At 36.5% G+C, this 16,523-nt stretch overlaps 1 protein-coding gene across 1 annotated transcript; it reads right to left on the bottom strand.

Moving 5' to 3' along the window:
- Positions 1 to 3,919: 3,919 nt before the first annotated feature.
- LOC129265773 (apoptosis-stimulating of p53 protein 1-like) lies at positions 3,920 to 13,027 on the bottom strand. Its single transcript, XM_054903713.2, has 3 exons — positions 12,918 to 13,027; positions 6,407 to 6,554; positions 3,920 to 4,186 (listed from the first exon to the last, which is right to left on the bottom strand). The coding sequence occupies exons 1-3, from the start codon at positions 12,942 to 12,944 to the stop codon at positions 3,984 to 3,986; spliced, it is 378 nt and encodes a 125-aa protein (XP_054759688.2). The 5' UTR covers positions 12,945 to 13,027; the 3' UTR covers positions 3,920 to 3,983.
- Between the last annotated feature and the right edge of the window lie 3,496 nt (positions 13,028 to 16,523).

Raw genomic sequence — 16,523 nt, 5'->3', positions numbered from 1 at the left:
AAAAAATGGCTGCCAGAGTCGGAAAAAAATTTTGTCTCAGAAACTTCAGGTCTTGTTTTATTAAAAAACATAAAGCATTTGACATGAATATCAACTTGATTTTTTTGCCTCTGTGTCCATCTGTGGTGAAAATTCCCATAGGAAGTGGCAATGGTATTTCCATCTTTATACCAAAGGTGTCTACATCATAAACATAGCAAATCATTCATGGATACAGTTTGGAACACAATACATGGCTTCTGATAATGTGTGCCCCATATGTTAAAAGTTCAAGCAACAGCCAACGCAGGTCATCTGGAGGGCAGAGGGAATGAATGATAAAATGCTGATATTTATGATGATCTACATGTATCTTCTCGCAATACCCACACACTTCTATTCAAGATGAACATGGATCTCTCTGATATCAATACCTGGGGCCCTTTGCAGAAAGCGTAGGGCAATTCCCTTTAATATGCATGTTTCAATGGTTGAAAATTAAGTTGCATTTGGGCTATTCCACGGTTACTCACGTTACATTTGGAGACACCTTGACTCATACTTGGAGCTGTAACTCCATTATTATTGATAGGAACTAAACAGCTCTTTATCACAGCATAGTACGCAGTCTGACTATCCTTTGTATAAAAACAAAACTTGGGAAATTTCATTATGCTCCTGGCAAATCTTTGAAATGTGTCGGTTACTCATGTTACATGATTTGGACATGCATAAAATGAAAAGTGGACATAAGTGAAAAGTGTCCTCATGCAAGGCTTTTATGAAAGTTGATTATATCCATTTCAAAGAAGTATATTAGAGAGACAAATTTGTATATAATTGAAAAATAAAGAACACATGGTTTTTACTAGGGGTGCAGATAAAGTGGTTACTCACGTTACGGTTCAGATGGGCTATATGTACAAAGACACATTAAGCTCATGTCCACCAGCCTATGAAATTGCCCATTTGATTTTTGGAGTACTAGTGTTTGATTGCAACTTTTTCTACGGATGAGCCCCTGGCAGAAGATTCTTTATGATCATTCTCCTAATCACAAGTCACTCGTCCAAAAGAACATAAATTCAGAAAATCACTCACCTTGTTTACAAGAGCACCATGAAATTTAAAGAAAATCCTACAAAATCCACCAAAAAAAGATCTACTACACAATCATCCAGCAGAAATGGATCCTGGAAATCATTCCAAATCAAGCCTAATCAATCCTTAGAATCTACATGTATAAGACAACATATTTCTTTGGTTTGACTACAAAAATTGCAGTCAATAATCTTGAATAACAGACCAATCCTCGGAGTGTCCTATCGGAGAGCAAATGAGTGTCCCGAATGAAGCAGGTTCAGAAAGTCACTGGTTCTTAAAAGAAAAAATTGCACCAAAGGATTCACCAAGGACTATTTTCTTTCCAAGGGGTGTTTGTGACAGAAAAACAATTTTCTTTCTGAAGGGTGACAGAACAACAATTTGGTATTTGTTATGGTCTACAATCAAGGTAGTTCAAAAAGTCAGAGGCTTAAAGGGCTGAAACGCCTCATTGAATATAGAGGTTTTAAAATGATATTCATAAAAACAAGTCAGATAAAGAAGGCAGACAGGCAGGTTCAGAAAGGCTAAATAGTTCATGAAAACATGATCAAGGATGGGTACTAAATGAGAGACTTGGTGTCTAAACAGTTTCCCATTCAAAAGGCAAGACAACTGGACCATAACAGCAATGGTCCACAATAAAATGGGTTCAGAAATTCAATGGTTTGAGGACCAAATATCCATCAAAAGATTCAGACAAGATGATTCTGAACTCTAACAATGGAAAGAATCTGCACCCTACGGGCATCGTAAAGTCAGCTTGTGCAGGAAATAAATTATAATTAAGGATGATCAATGTCGTTTATGTCAAGTGTATTTAAAATAGCTTGAGTTATTGTGTGATATTGTGCAAGGCTATTAAGGACATTCCTACCTTACACAAGACACAATATAAGGCATACCATAACATTCCATTTATTTTATGCTCATAAGTCATCTTTTACACAAAACAAGACTTGAATTGAATGTTACAAAATATGTAAATTTATCCAGTCACCCTTCATCACACTGATGTAAACATGTTAATGTCGTCCACTAAAAATCATAAATAAGTGGGCGCGTTGTGGTCTAGTGTGGGCGCGTCGTGGTCTAGTGGTTCTGACTCTCGCCTTTCAAACAGAGGGTCGTGGGTTCAAATCCTAGCCATGGCGTGTTTCCTTCAGCAAGAAATTTATCCACATTGTGCTGCACTCAACCCAGGTGAGGTAAATGGGTACTGGCAGGAAATAATTCCTCAAAAAGCTGTGTGCATCTGAATCGGTAGCCTAGCTTAGTTGGGTAATAATAATAGCAGGGCCCGCTGGGAGAACAGTTTTCGGAACTGAAGTGGCTACCCTGGGTAAATATACCGTTATTATTATTATTATCATTAGTCCCCCCCCCCCTTTTTTTTTCACAAATGTGACCAATGCAATCATCTGGTTATACACGTACTTTTGCACATCATCAGAAGGGTCACAAATAGCAACACAACCACTTGTGAAAGCCCAAAGTACAATAAAACAGCCAAAACAAATTCAGAAAATAGAGCCCCTGAATAGATAAAAAATGATTATAAAATATCAGACTAATAGAAAACAGTGAAATATGCCAAAGTCTCCATACATAAGACACACCACTCTGTAATACACTGTATGCCAGTGACCTTGCTATCTGTATTTACCAGAACTGTTAAAAAGAAATAATTATCAGTCTACCAACTTTTTAACAGATTTGGTAATGGTCTCTGAGCCTCAGGCCTTTCCTATAAACAACCTGTGGTTCTGCATGCATGTTCATTTGTCCAAAATAAAAGAAAAATACTTGTTTTCATCTACGACAGTCAAGGATATCTGTTTACAGTGTAAAAGCAACTGCATCGGGATGTCTTTTCAACCCTGAGTGGAATGCCCATGACAGTCTCACCTGTATTATGCAATTCAGTGGAAGCAATGTTGGCTTTGTGAAATTGAAATACATGTATAAAACATTTTCCCCTTTATTTACATGTACCTTCTTTTTTTAAAGGGATAGTCCGAGCTGAAAGTATTTATAGCTTAATAAATAGAGTAGAATTCACTGAGCAAAATGCCGAAAATTTCATCAAAATCGGATAACAAATAACAAAGTTATTGAATTTTAAAGTGTAGCAATATTTGGGGAAAACAGTCGTCATGAATATTCATTAGGTGGGCTGATGATGTCACTTCCCCACTTGTTCTTTTGTATTTTATTATACGAAATTAGGTTTATTCAAATTTTTTCCTCCAAGAAGTAGAAAAATTGGAATGACAACAGATTTAGTGCATTATATATTTATTGCTGCAACTTATTTCATTATAAGGGAGACATATTAATTTAAAAAGTATGAAATAATGAAAAAATTATGATTTTATGTAACATAAGAAAACGGAAAGTGGAGATGTGACATCATCAGCCCACCTAATGAATATTCATGATGACTGTTTTCACAAAATATAGCTAAACTTTAAACTTCAATAACTTTATTATTTGTTATCGGATTTTGATGAAATTTTCGGCATTTTGCTCAGTGAATTCTACTCTATGTATTAAGATATAAATATTTTCAGCCCGGACCATCCCTTTAAGTACAATTAGAATACCAGGGCAGTTGATGTCCCATTGACTGGATTCACTGTCCCTCTTTATCAGCCTTAAAAACTTTTTGCACCCTTTGAATTTGTCTTGCATGTCTGTAGTTTTCTGATAAGTAATGACTAATTATTAAGAGGTCTAATTAAGATAAGTGTTCAAATGACATTTTAGAGAGGACCTAAAAACAAAACAGAGAGAGAGCTAGATATCTAAGAATTCAAAATTCTTTTTTTCATATTTAAAAACTTACTTTTTTGTTAATTTTGCCACATGTGATGACAATAGTACGGTAACGGTTCCCATCAGCCAATACCATTTTCAAAGGCAACATACATAGTAATTTTAATTTGAGAGACAAAGAATAATAGAACTTGAAATATAATATTCATACCTTGTTCATCCGCGTTGGCTCCTTCATGCCTCAAGAAAAACTTGACCTCATTGCGATGAATTCCCCACTGCTGCAGAATATCATAGATCTTCTCTTCATCGTCAATGGGACGTTCTAAAAAAAAGAAGAGTGGAAGTGAGTAGAAAATAATTGATGCACAAAAAAAGCAGCAGCAGACTTCTTTGCAATCATCTGCATTAACCCTAAAAGAGCCGGGTTATTTGGACCCATCTCACAGCCGGGGGGGGGGGGGGGGGGGGGGTGGTTGGGGCGGATTCCCCCTCCCCCCTGAGATCTTGGCCTTCGATCATGCTACATGTAGCGCCGCGAAAATTTGCACTGTGGTAGTGTGCGATAAGATCTACAAGGCTGTATGCTTAATTTTTGTTGAGATAATAAGATTTTTCATTTATTGAATTAATTATGCTAATCTATGTATGAAATAAAACATTTGCTCTTATCAACTATCATACGGCCCCAAAACTGCTAATTTTTTATTCACAGACTCTTTGTAGAATCCCGATGAAACATACTTCAACAAAAATTTGGTATCGCAATTTTTTTCTCATGTATTTTATTGTTTTATCAATCTCTTATGTATTTCTTTGTTTTTCGACTTTTTTATTGTTTTTCCAATGGAAATTGATGCAGACTTAATTCTGATCATAAACAAGACAAAATTAATAAAGTTTAATCTGTAAAAGTAGAAATAATGATACATTTATGAATTTTGGCTAAATACACAATTTGCATTGTTTTTGTACATGAATTCACCATTTTGGGTCTGACATGCACTTACATAATGTTGCGTAATTTCGTAACAGCATACCCGGGCATCACAAATTTTGTCTCAAAAGTTATGCGAGATTTGAAAGTAAAAAGTCAGTGAGCGGCGCGGTTGAAAAATTTTGCCTGGCGGATTTATCGTGAAAACTTTAACCAGTAACCGAAATCCGCCCCCCCCCCCCCGGGACTCTTAGGGTTAACACAAAGTTATTCAACGTATGCAAACCTGTACTTCATGTTGTAACAGTTTGAAAGACAGAAAAAAATAAAGAAACGTTGCCCTCTTGAAATAAACACAATGTACTGGCATGCTAAAGAATTCATTCAGTGTCAGTGAATACTATAATTTCCACAAATGATCAATGTACATGTAATCTTCTTCTTCTTCTTCTGTATCCTTCCTTCGCTGTATCGGAGATCTGCAGTTTAATACTGCATCATTGTTGAGGTTCTTGATCATTGAAATGCTCAGAAAAATACTGCAGTTCCTTGTCTTCTTTTATTAAATTTAGAAGTGTTTTCCTGTGCGCGCTAAATGCTGGGCATTCTCCAACTAAATGTATAACACTTTCCAATACAGAGAAATGGCAAATAATTTAATCCACAAGATAGAGGTTCTGCCAAAGAAGCAGGATTTTTTTTAAAAACAAATTTAGAAACTTTTAAAACTGTCTCATTAATAAAGTAATTTCATGTACAAATTAAATGCCACTTTTCAACCACCGATACTCTCATACTGTTCATAAACAGGAGCAGAGATTGCACTTGTCTGCTACAATCATCAAAATGCCAGTATAAATTGGATCGCATTATAAAGACATTTGCCTCTACAATGCTTGTCGCTTCCACACATTCCACAGAGCATTGATCCCTATTCAGCAGATTGCCCAGGTTGAAGTTCACCTGTAGGAACTGACACTTTCAACCTCCATGTTCCATCAACGACTGTCAAGTGTGTCTTCTACCAAGTCAGGGGAGTGCTTCATGAAGCAAACAGTCTGTGATTTCCAATGACTTCTTTGTTCTGAGCCAATCAGATGCAAGGATTTCAGTAGCTTTTAACATCTGTTAGTGAAAAATCACTGATTGTTTATTTCATGAAATGCTCCTCTGACTTTGTTATTTCATCCTGCCTACAGTATGTAGTTCTAAATAAGGATGGGGTTGAAGATCACTCAAGAACTGTCAGTTTCAACCTCAATGTCCTGTCAAAGGTTGGTGAGAATGTTTTTCTACCCAGTCAGGTCACCAATCACCAAAGAATCACCCGTTTCAACTTCAATGTTCTGTCAAGTGTCAAGATTGGGGAAAATGTTTTTCTACCCAGTCAGGTCTTGTTTGATGGGTAACATCGTGTCTGGAAGAAGTACACATGATCTTATTTCTGTCATTATCCCGAAGGGTATGTTTCGGGGCGGTGTGAATGCAGGAATAATTAACGGGTATTATTTAGCCTAAAAAAGTTCTCGTAATTTAACCGGGATTCTTATGATCGAGGCGGTTTGAAACCACCTAGAGTGTGATCATCTCGACCTACATCCAACTTACCACATCCTCTCCAGAGCTCTGCCAGATGACAATGGACCTCTCCTGCTTCCCTGCAGAGCTCCACCACATCACGGCATCTCGTCTCAGGGGTGATGGGCACATCGGACAATGTGTCTGGGCTGTTGCTAAGGTAAACTTTCAAGATCATCTACACCAAAGGGAATGAGACAAACAGAAAAGAAAAATTGTCAACAAGGTCATCTTAGAGCATCATGCTACAGTCATACCAACCTAGTAGACTCCAAACCGAATGACGGTTTGTCATTGGAAATAACGCTAAAGCTTTCGTCGGTCTGGAGTCGGTTTTGTCAATGTGGCTGTGCCAATGAAATACTGTAAACACAGGACTGCAAGAATGAATGAGTCACTGTGGCACAGAGAGAGTTCTCTCTGAGGTTAATAGCCTCTGGAGAGGCACCCTTTCATCTCAAAACCAATAAATTTAATCGTCTCCTTTTGAACTCCTCATACAAAACATGTACTCTATGTCTGTACACGTACATGTAGCTATGTTAATATAAAGTGGCACAGATACCTTGGAAGGTCACTTGTTAAAGAATGATACTAATCTTTGAATGTGTCAGGCCTACATGTTTATAAATCAAAATTACAAATGCCCATAAATACACCGATTGAAAACTACAAAAATTGTGTTTAAATAACTTCTGAAGGCTGGCAGAAAACATTTGATCAATATTGATTCATAAAGCCTAGGCCCTAGTTGATATATTTTCAGGAAACGTCCTTAAAGGGACTTTATAAGGTCCTTTTCAGTGCCAAATATGCCCAAGAAATAATGTGAAAATTACATGCAGATTTGTGTTTAGTAATATTTTTCAAATGCATCATACTGTACACACCAACAGTTCTAAAAGATATGTAATAAAAAAGACACAGACAAGTACAATTCACAATACACAGAGAGCACAAAGAAACAGTTTTCTTCATTCCACTTGCACAGTACTTTGCTTCAATACTCAACAGAGCAATTATTCTGACAACAATACATGTACATTTCAACAATACAGCACCTGAAGATTACACGCCTGCATGACTATTCTTAACTGTCGTTATCTCTCAAAGTATCTTGGAGAATTCTGTGTTTATCTAAAAGATTCTGATGTCTAGAATTTCCACAGAGGTTGTTGACATTTGACAAAATTCCTTGACATTTAAGAATGATATTGTCGCTTATACCCCTTTCATAAACCTATCCTCCAATTAGCCGCCTAATAGTAATGCGGATAATTCAATAAAAATTGCGTTCACAAACTCCGAAAATTATCCGCATTATTTTTACGAGCGCCCGTCCTGAAAAAGGTGGATAATCGTCATGACAACTGGACACGCCCCCTCCGATGCGGTGTGTTGGAAAAGGGTGACCTTGTGACCGCACCATGGCAATTATCCGCATTATTTGGAAATACGTTCATAAACTCAAAATCTTGTCCCGATGCTGCTATTATGCGGATAATTGCAGCATCAAAATAATGCCGATAACTCTGGTCCTCCTCCGATTTTACGACCAAATTATGCTATAGTATTAGCCGCATAATTGGGTTTATGAAAGGGGTATTAGATAAAGCATACTGTTGGGAATGGGGAGGAAATATTTGAATTTTTTTCAGTACACATCCCAAACATAGCGTACAGTTGATGTTTGGTATGCCTACATACATGTACATGTACATGTACATTGTAGTTCTCTGTGTTTGTAAAAGCAACTGTTTTTGTATTTATATCAGTTTTGGACGAGTACACATGTAAATGTACATGAACAAGTACACTGTTGTAATGAACTGTGTTAAATGTACATGTAAACACTTTGGGGGAAATTTATCAAAATTCAATAGAGAGAAATTGTTAATGTACGTACACTGTACATGTACAAATGTATATGAACATGTATGATTATGATATAGTGGTACATGTACTGTATATGTACATAAATTTAAACAGACTATTAAACCTGACGGAGAGTCAGCCTCTACATTGTACGTGTCATGCAGGATTGGGTCTATGAAGATTTGTGTTCAGTCAGTTTCCAATAGTTCAAGTACAAATGACTACATGGTCGAGTGAGATAAACTCATGATAAAAACATCCACAACATTTCAAGCTTTTACTTTTAGAACTATATTCTGAGCTTGAATCAAGTGGATACAATAGTGCAGGTTCATGCCTGATTTGCTACTCTGCCATGTTTCACACTGATTAGCTACTAAAGTCAACAAGTTCAAAGAATTGTCAAAGGGCCAGCCTACCTACATATATAAATGGGGCATCCTATAAACTGTACAGCCTACATGTACTGTACCTGAACTGAGAATAAGTGATTTGGGTGGTAACTGGTCAGAGCAGGGAATACATGCAGTTTGTACCACATTATGGGTCAGAGGTCGATATTTCAATATCAGTTTCACAATTTTTCATTCTTTATTTGATTCATTGTCCAATAATATACAAAAAGCGAATAGGCATGAGTGCAATGGTGCGAGATTTCACATGAGGTGAAAGAAAGATGCTCTATTCAAAGAGGCATTAGCCGAGTGTGTCTTATTTTCACCGAATGCGAAATGTCGTACATGTACCATTGCACGAATAAGAATATTCGCTATTTCAGTTGTACAACGCCTCAGAAGCTAGCGAAAATATGAACAATGTTCAGTATTTTTCCTACGTAAATCTATGAAAATAAGAAAATTTTGAAAGCGAAAGGAAAATCCTTTCAAACATGCATCTGATCTGCAGCAGCAATGCGCATTTCAGCCAGTAAGCCTGGCCCTTTGCGTATTGCACCTGCATTTACTATTAAGCGCAATCATATTTTTATAGTGACATCACCTTTTCCTGACCCGCGCAACGGTACACAATGGACGATACATGTGCAACGGTACAAATGTTTGACATTCAGCCTCTCATTCACTCGCGTTCAACAAGCTAAGTAGGCATTGTAAAAATGGAAATGTGATGCCTAAATTACATTCACAAATTAGGCAATAATTATGATGACAATCACTATAGTCTGTACAGTATACATGTACAGTCATACATGTACCTGTCGTTTAAAGGGGAATGAAACCTTTCTATATAGAAAGAAAACATGATCTACTGATAGATGTGATAAAAGAGGCAGTTTAAGTGAAATAAATACAAATGGCAAAATTGTGACATTGCACATCTTTGTCGCACTGCCAATTGGAGGATTATATTACAATAATGATCTTCATGTAAACTTCAAATGCTCATAACTTCTCATTATTCTTCTCGAACCTATGTTGACCCTTTTCTTTGATTTTTCTGTGTTTGCACAAGCTACATGTATCTTATTCCAAAGGTGTCATTTTCCTTTAAGTTTAATCAAGGTCATCCAAGAGAAACAGAAAAGGTGACCAATGGAGACGGGTAGTCTTTAAAACAGGTTTACATGGGATAAAATTTTGGTGACCACTACATACAGGTTTTCAATATAGACAGGTGGCAACAAGGAGAAGTTTGACTGCAGGACTTCCATACCGGCACTGGTGTTATTGATAACATGGGATGTACATTATATCAAGCTTGGTATGGATCAACAATACAGTTACAAGGAAAGTAAAAAAATAAATATCAAAACTGCCTATTATCACAAGGAGAGACCTGCAAGACATCGTGATCTTTTTGCCTCCCAGACACAGGTGACACCAAACAAATAATAATAATATACAGTATGAAACCGAATTAATTTTGGCTACAAATCTTCCTCTTTCCAAAGAATTCCTTTAAAAAATAGTAGCACATGTCCGACAATGAATAGGTTACAGACCTGGTTCAGTAAAATTCCCTTCCCAGTATTGTCAGGAAACATTTATAAATTAATTTTTTGTTTGTACAAAGTCATATGAAATACATGTATTAGTTTCAATTTTGAGTACAAGTATACATGTAGTCTAACTGTGTTCTACCCTGCATCAACCTAAATAGAGCAGCTAACTGCTTGTTCATACATGTACATAACAGGAACTTGCTTTGAATTATTGGTCTTTCTGAGCAATCAATAGAACCTGCTCTTATTCAAAGCCATAATAATGTTGACATTTGGCTGAGGACAATCCTCAGTGGACCATCGGACTAATCTGACCACACCATTTGCTTGAAAATATTACAATAACCGTACGGGCTCACACTGTGTGTGTGTGTGTGTGTGGTTTGGGGATTTTTTTAATAGGCTTCCTGTATCTACATTGTACTTGTTCATGGTCTTCATACTTTTTTTTTCTGCTCCTGTTCATGCCAATTTACCAGTCCTTCACATTTATAATTTTGTGGAGCTCAATAAATTGCTCTCCTTATTTTTTTCGAGGAGCTCAATTGAGCTCTCAGAATCGCTCTCCTTGAGGAGCTCAAATCAATTTAATACATTACATGTATGCTAAATTGTAGATTTTTCTTACAATTGTAAGTGCAATAGCTGTGTAGCTATTAATTAATCTGTGGTGAAACTAGGCCTGGGTCATTACGTTTACAAATTATCGCACTCCTGTTTAAAAAAAAACTTTACAAAAAATAGCAAAAAATTCACATTTTAAATGGCCATCTACATGTGTTTTCCATAATTCCTTGAAATTATTTTGATTTAATACTAAATAGGTTCATTATTGCGGACTGAAATAATCGCTAGAGGATATTCAATTTCCTAGAAATCTAGTGAACACTTTGCGAGAGTGATCACGAATTTCCTTGTTGACCATAGTAGATTGCGAGACAAATGAATACCCTCTGGCGATTATTTTGATTTAGTTGAAAAATATCAGGAAAATGAAGAATATTCAGGTCTTTCTTGACTCTGATTGATGATGTTACAATCAGTAAATATTGTAGTCCAACATGTAGACTTCCATGGTGTTGCAAGTTACGCTACCTTTGAATGAATTAGAGTGTTACACCTATAGGAGGATTCTTGGACGAACACTAGTTCAGAGTTTATTTAACTATTTTGGAAGTATCAAAAAGGGGTGATGAAAGAAAGGCCCTAGGACAAAGAATAAAGTCAGAAACCTTCAAGGGATAGTATTATGTATAAAGATTGTTGTTACGATCGCGAGCCGTCTGTGGCTGAGTATGAGGAGAAATTTTAAACAATAAATAGAATCTACATCTAGATCTAAATAAAAATGTTTAAAAACTCCTCAACGCTGCCAGCTTTCTAGCTTAAGCTAACCCTCGCCTGCCAATGTTTCAGGGTTGAAAATACACGGGAGCGACGAGCGATTCTGCCCTCGTGTGCTTTGGAATTGCTCTCGCAACTGCCTAAAAACTGCCAAGTACCAAGCGACTCCCAACATGAAAATCGCTCCCGTCCACGCCTGTCCAGTCTCCCATTTACAACTGCATATAGCAGTCACAAAGCCAGGCCAGCACAGCTGCAGTTTTTACTTTCATGCATCGGCATGTTCTGACGTGTCACTAAGTTGATTTTTCAGAATCACGGGCGCAGGGCTTCAGAAAAATTGCGTATTGAGTTTCAAACTCTCGATACCCTGGGTACTATGTTTCAAAACGCTGCGCGGCACAGGCACTAGGTCTCACCATAAATTTGATAGTAAAAAATTTCCTTTTCTATTGGATTAATTTTAAAGATACCATCCTAAATTTGCAAAAAAATGGAGCCTGCACGAACATCGCCTGAGGTAACATATTAGTGTAGCTTAGCTTGACTCCTTGAGAAATAGTTGACATGTTGTCGTTTAGCTGTCAGGCTGAGCTGTGATGCATTCAATATTTCGTAAAATAATTTTCAAGTGAGTTTTTATCAAAAAATTAATTATGAAAAGGATTCCTCTGAATACAAATTCTGTTCAAATTTGATAAACTTAATTGTAAAGTTAGAACGTCCAGTTAAATTAACATACGAAATACAAACAATAGACCTACATGTAAATGAACAACAATAAATTAAATAATTAAACAATTAATAACAATGAAGAACAAATAAATAGCAATTAAATAAACAATGTTTAAAATTAAATGAATTTGTAAACAAACAGGACAAACTGCGATGCGAAACCATGTCCATGCGCTGAATCATGAAAAAAAATGATCGATCTCGAACTTAGAAGTCGAAAACTGAAATTTAAAAATGGCTCTCATTTTTTTTCTCAAAATGGCTCCCTAAAAATAAAAAAGTAATTACAACAAAGCAACGTTTGAGCAAACTAGTTTAATAGACCTACAAATCAAGCAAAGCCAAAGCCAAAAAAGCCCTTTTCGAGTCAAGTCTACGTAAATGTTACCGCCAGGCGTAACACCCCTCACCGTACCGCCGCGCCGGGGCGGGCTCCTCTCCCAGCTCCCCAAGCCCAGTCACGAAACTCGCACTCCTGATTTGTGGCGTTAGCTCCATCTCTTTCAACACGACAACAGAAACCAATCTTTATCTACCAAAAACAGCTACAATACAAAACCTAAAACTCAAAGAAAATTAAGTGACATAAAGATTCAACAAATCAATAAATACATAATTGATAATTACCTGACCAGGAAGGCCATTATGGTCCATATTTCGAAACGATTCTCTGTCAAGTAAAACAAGCGGTTAATATAAATGTTCAGTCCCACATATGCAGCTAGCTGTATAGTTGAGCGTGTGTGTTGTTCAAAATTGACTCATCATGACGTCATCAGTCGAATGCGCTATGCGCTTTGCATGGCGAACACCGATCGCGAGCCAGTGACATAGAAAAATTGACCCGGGCAGTCGATTAGTACCGGCGGAACTAATCGGCGGCTCCTTTACCCGCCGTTTTGTTCCGGATTTTGTTGGGTGGTGCGATCGTTATAGCCAAGTTGTTCCGACCAGGCGATTTGTTCCGATCCGCTGTTAACACCCCTTTAGCAAAATGTGACAATCTAGTCCAAGTCGTCATTTTCAACCAATTATTGGCTCCTTCAAATCAATCACACCCTCAGAACAGACACAATTGCCGATTTGAGAATCTTGGACAAGTCCACCCCAACAAAAAGTTGATTTGAATAAGAAAACAAAAAAAAAACAGTTTCCGGTCGGTATTGAAATGAAAGAACTGATGACATCACTCACTCACTATTTCTTTTGTATTTCATTATAAGAAATATTCTAATTTTCTCAACAATGTTCAGTGCAACAAAGATTTATTTCTCCCTGAACCTGTGGAATTACTATTCTTTAAAGGACAAGTCCACCCCAACAAAAAGTTGATTGGAATAAAAAGAGAAAAATCCAACAAGTATAACACTGAAAATTTCATCAAAATCGGATGTAAAATAAGAAAGTTATGACATTTCAAAATTTTGCTTAATTTCACAAAATAGTTATATGCACATCCTGGTCGGTATGCAAATGAGGGAACTGATGACATCACTCACTCACTATTTCTTTTGTATTTTATTATATGAAATATGAAATATTTTGATTTTCTCATCATTGTCATGTGAAATGAAGTTTCATTCCTCCCTGAACATGTGGAATTCCATTATTTTAACATTTTGTGCTTCAGGCAAGGAGGTCCTAATCGTCAAATTCGCAAAAATTGAAATTTTGTATAATTCAAACAATAAAAAACAAAAGAATTAGTGAGTGAGTGACATCATCGACTCTCTCATTTGAATGTAACTGGCTCGTTCATATAACTATTTTGTTAAAAATAAGCGAAACTTTGAAATGTCATAACTTTCTTATTTTACATCCGATTTTGATGAAATTTTCAGCATTGTGCTTGTCTGATTTTTCTCTATTGATTCAAATCAACATTTTTCTGAGGTGGACTTGACCTTCAGTTTATGGTTCAGTCAAGTTGGTCCTTATTTTCAAATCTGTAAAAATTGAAATATTGTATAATTCAAACAATTAAAAAAACAAAAGAAATAGTGAGTGACGGACATCATCGATTTTCTCATTTGCATGTGATTAAATTGTGCACATAAATATTTTGTGAAAAATAAGCGAAACTTCAAAATGACATAACTTTCTTATTTTACATCCAATTTTGATGAAATTTTCAGCCTAATGCTTGTCTAATTTTTCTCTATTGATTCAAATCAACATTTTTCTGAGGTGGACTTGACCTTTAATGGGAATTAACGAATTATTAAAAAAAGTCTGTACGCTAGTGTTATTGGAGGAAGCGATATGGGGTTTAACTTTAATATCTAACATGGCTGGCTTGCATGTCTTCATTACTGATGCAAGAAATAGGATGTGGTTGGCGACTGGGGCGATGGGGGGCTGGGGTTATTAAAGCACTTTCCTCTGCTCTTCAAAGCCCCCCAAATAAATAAGAATAAATGTCTTACATAAATAAATGAATAAAAAGTGGGAAAATAAAGACCTGATAAGTCCAAAAGCAAAGGAAACTCTCATTCACACCTCATTGAGACCTCATTGATACACACACACTCTATTCAAGTACACAACCGCCCCCCCCCCAAAAAAAAAAAGGGGGGAGGGGTATTTTACCTCCTTGAGTGGATAATACTGATACCTTTCAGATATAGTAGAAAAAACTCCTCAAGAATAATGAAAAAGTGTATCTAATACAGCCCCCTAAAATTATGATGTAGACCTAACAGACGCTGATCCAGTGTTGGGGGAGGGGGGCTCTGAATGGGAGGGAAAAAGAGAGACGAATTTACCTTAAATATTGGTGAAAACCGTTTTTTCCCCTTTTTTTTTTTTTTTTTTGCTTATTGATTTTTTTGGCGGACGGATTATTGACCTTAAATTTAGGTGACAACTTTTTTTTTTTACTTGTCAAATTTCCAACGGGTAAAAGGTTTCACCTCTTTTTAAAAATCCTAGATCCTGTAGTACCACCCCATAAAATTTTAACTCTGGACTCCGCGCCTGGCTAATATAAAAGTAGCCTAGCTAAAAATAACAATATAAATATTTGTAATATTAAAAGTTGTATGATGACGGTAATAACGATAGTTAATGATATTAATAATATTGAATATAATTATGATAATAATAATATAAAAAATTTGATAATAATAATAAATTAACAATAAACTGGTGCATATCCAGTATTTTGCACCACGTGGGCTCACCAATCTGCATGCGCGAATCTGAACCAGTGGTGCGAACAACGTAGCTCACGTGCAAAAAAAATCCTTCTGGTACGAAGCTGAATTATAGGCCTACCTTTATTTCTAAATCATTTTTAAATAGAATTATAGAAATCATAATTTCTAAGATAATATTGAAATTACATTAAAAATTACACGAAGATATATTTTGAAACATTTATCAAAATAAATAATTACAATTACTACCTTAGAAAGATTTGATAAATGTGGAACCAAACGGCGGCTCTCCTATCGTTTCGGCCAAAATTTGAACCAGTCATTTGGATCTGGCGGGCCCGATCGACTATATCCGTTTTGTTTTGGCGGTACTAATGAACTAGCCGTTTTGGACCGCCGGTACCCGGTTCAATTCGCCTATGACACCGGCCATCGAAAAAGGATTTTATTTATTTGATGTTGGGCATAAACCATAAAGTAGGCTAGAGAATTAGATTTATTTGCCCCTCTGCATTTTCTTAGAACTTGTCCTCATCATTATCAATATACAGTAGTTCCTATGCATGCTTTGATTCAGACGTGTGATGGGGTTGATGGGGGGGGGGGGGGGTACTTATGATTATTTTTTAAATCTATTTTTGGTGTTAACAAAATAGGGGTCTTGATTCTACAGTTGGATGTTGCCACTTTGCTTGTATCAAATATGGTTGATAAAGATTCCTGATCATCTTCTCATGGGCGGCGAAAAGCTAAAGATTTGAATAAGGGTCACTGAGGTGATCGAGCGTTAGGTAGGGGCTAAAAGTAGGGGCTAAAGCCCCCCCCCCCCCCGGATCTGCTGCCCCAGTGAGTTCCATATACAGCTGCAAGTGGCAGTTCAAAAGGGCCGGGAGCAGGTGGGATGGCTGAAAATCTTGATTTTTTTTTTTTTTTTTTTTTTTGGGGGGGGGAGACCGATAGAGAGTGTGTCCCATGTCATGCCTGGAATGTTTATTATTATTATTATTATTATCATAATTTCTTTGTGATTAAAAAAGGAATTATACATTGAGGTCATGTCAGTTTTCATATCGAA

Source organism: Lytechinus pictus, chromosome 7 (genome assembly GCF_037042905.1).
Source record: "Lytechinus pictus isolate F3 Inbred chromosome 7, Lp3.0, whole genome shotgun sequence".
NCBI classification, from domain to species: Eukaryota; Metazoa; Echinodermata; class Echinoidea; order Temnopleuroida; family Toxopneustidae; genus Lytechinus; species Lytechinus pictus.
The sequence above is the reverse complement of the archived record's forward strand: the minus strand, read 5'-3'. Positions and strand labels throughout refer to the sequence as shown.

Bases quoted from the DNA above. Each gene is read 5' to 3' on its own strand.
- LOC129265773 (XM_054903713.2), bottom strand. From the start codon at position 12,944: ATGGACCATAATGGCCTTCCTGGTCAG. The intron at 6,555-12,917 runs GTAATTATCAAT...CCTTTGGTGTAG, and splicing joins ATAATGGCCTTCCTGGTCAG to ATGATCTTGAAAGTTTACCT. The intron at 4,187-6,406 runs GTAAGTTGGATG...TCTTTTTTTTAG, and splicing joins AGAGCTCTGGAGAGGATGTG to AACGTCCCATTGACGATGAA.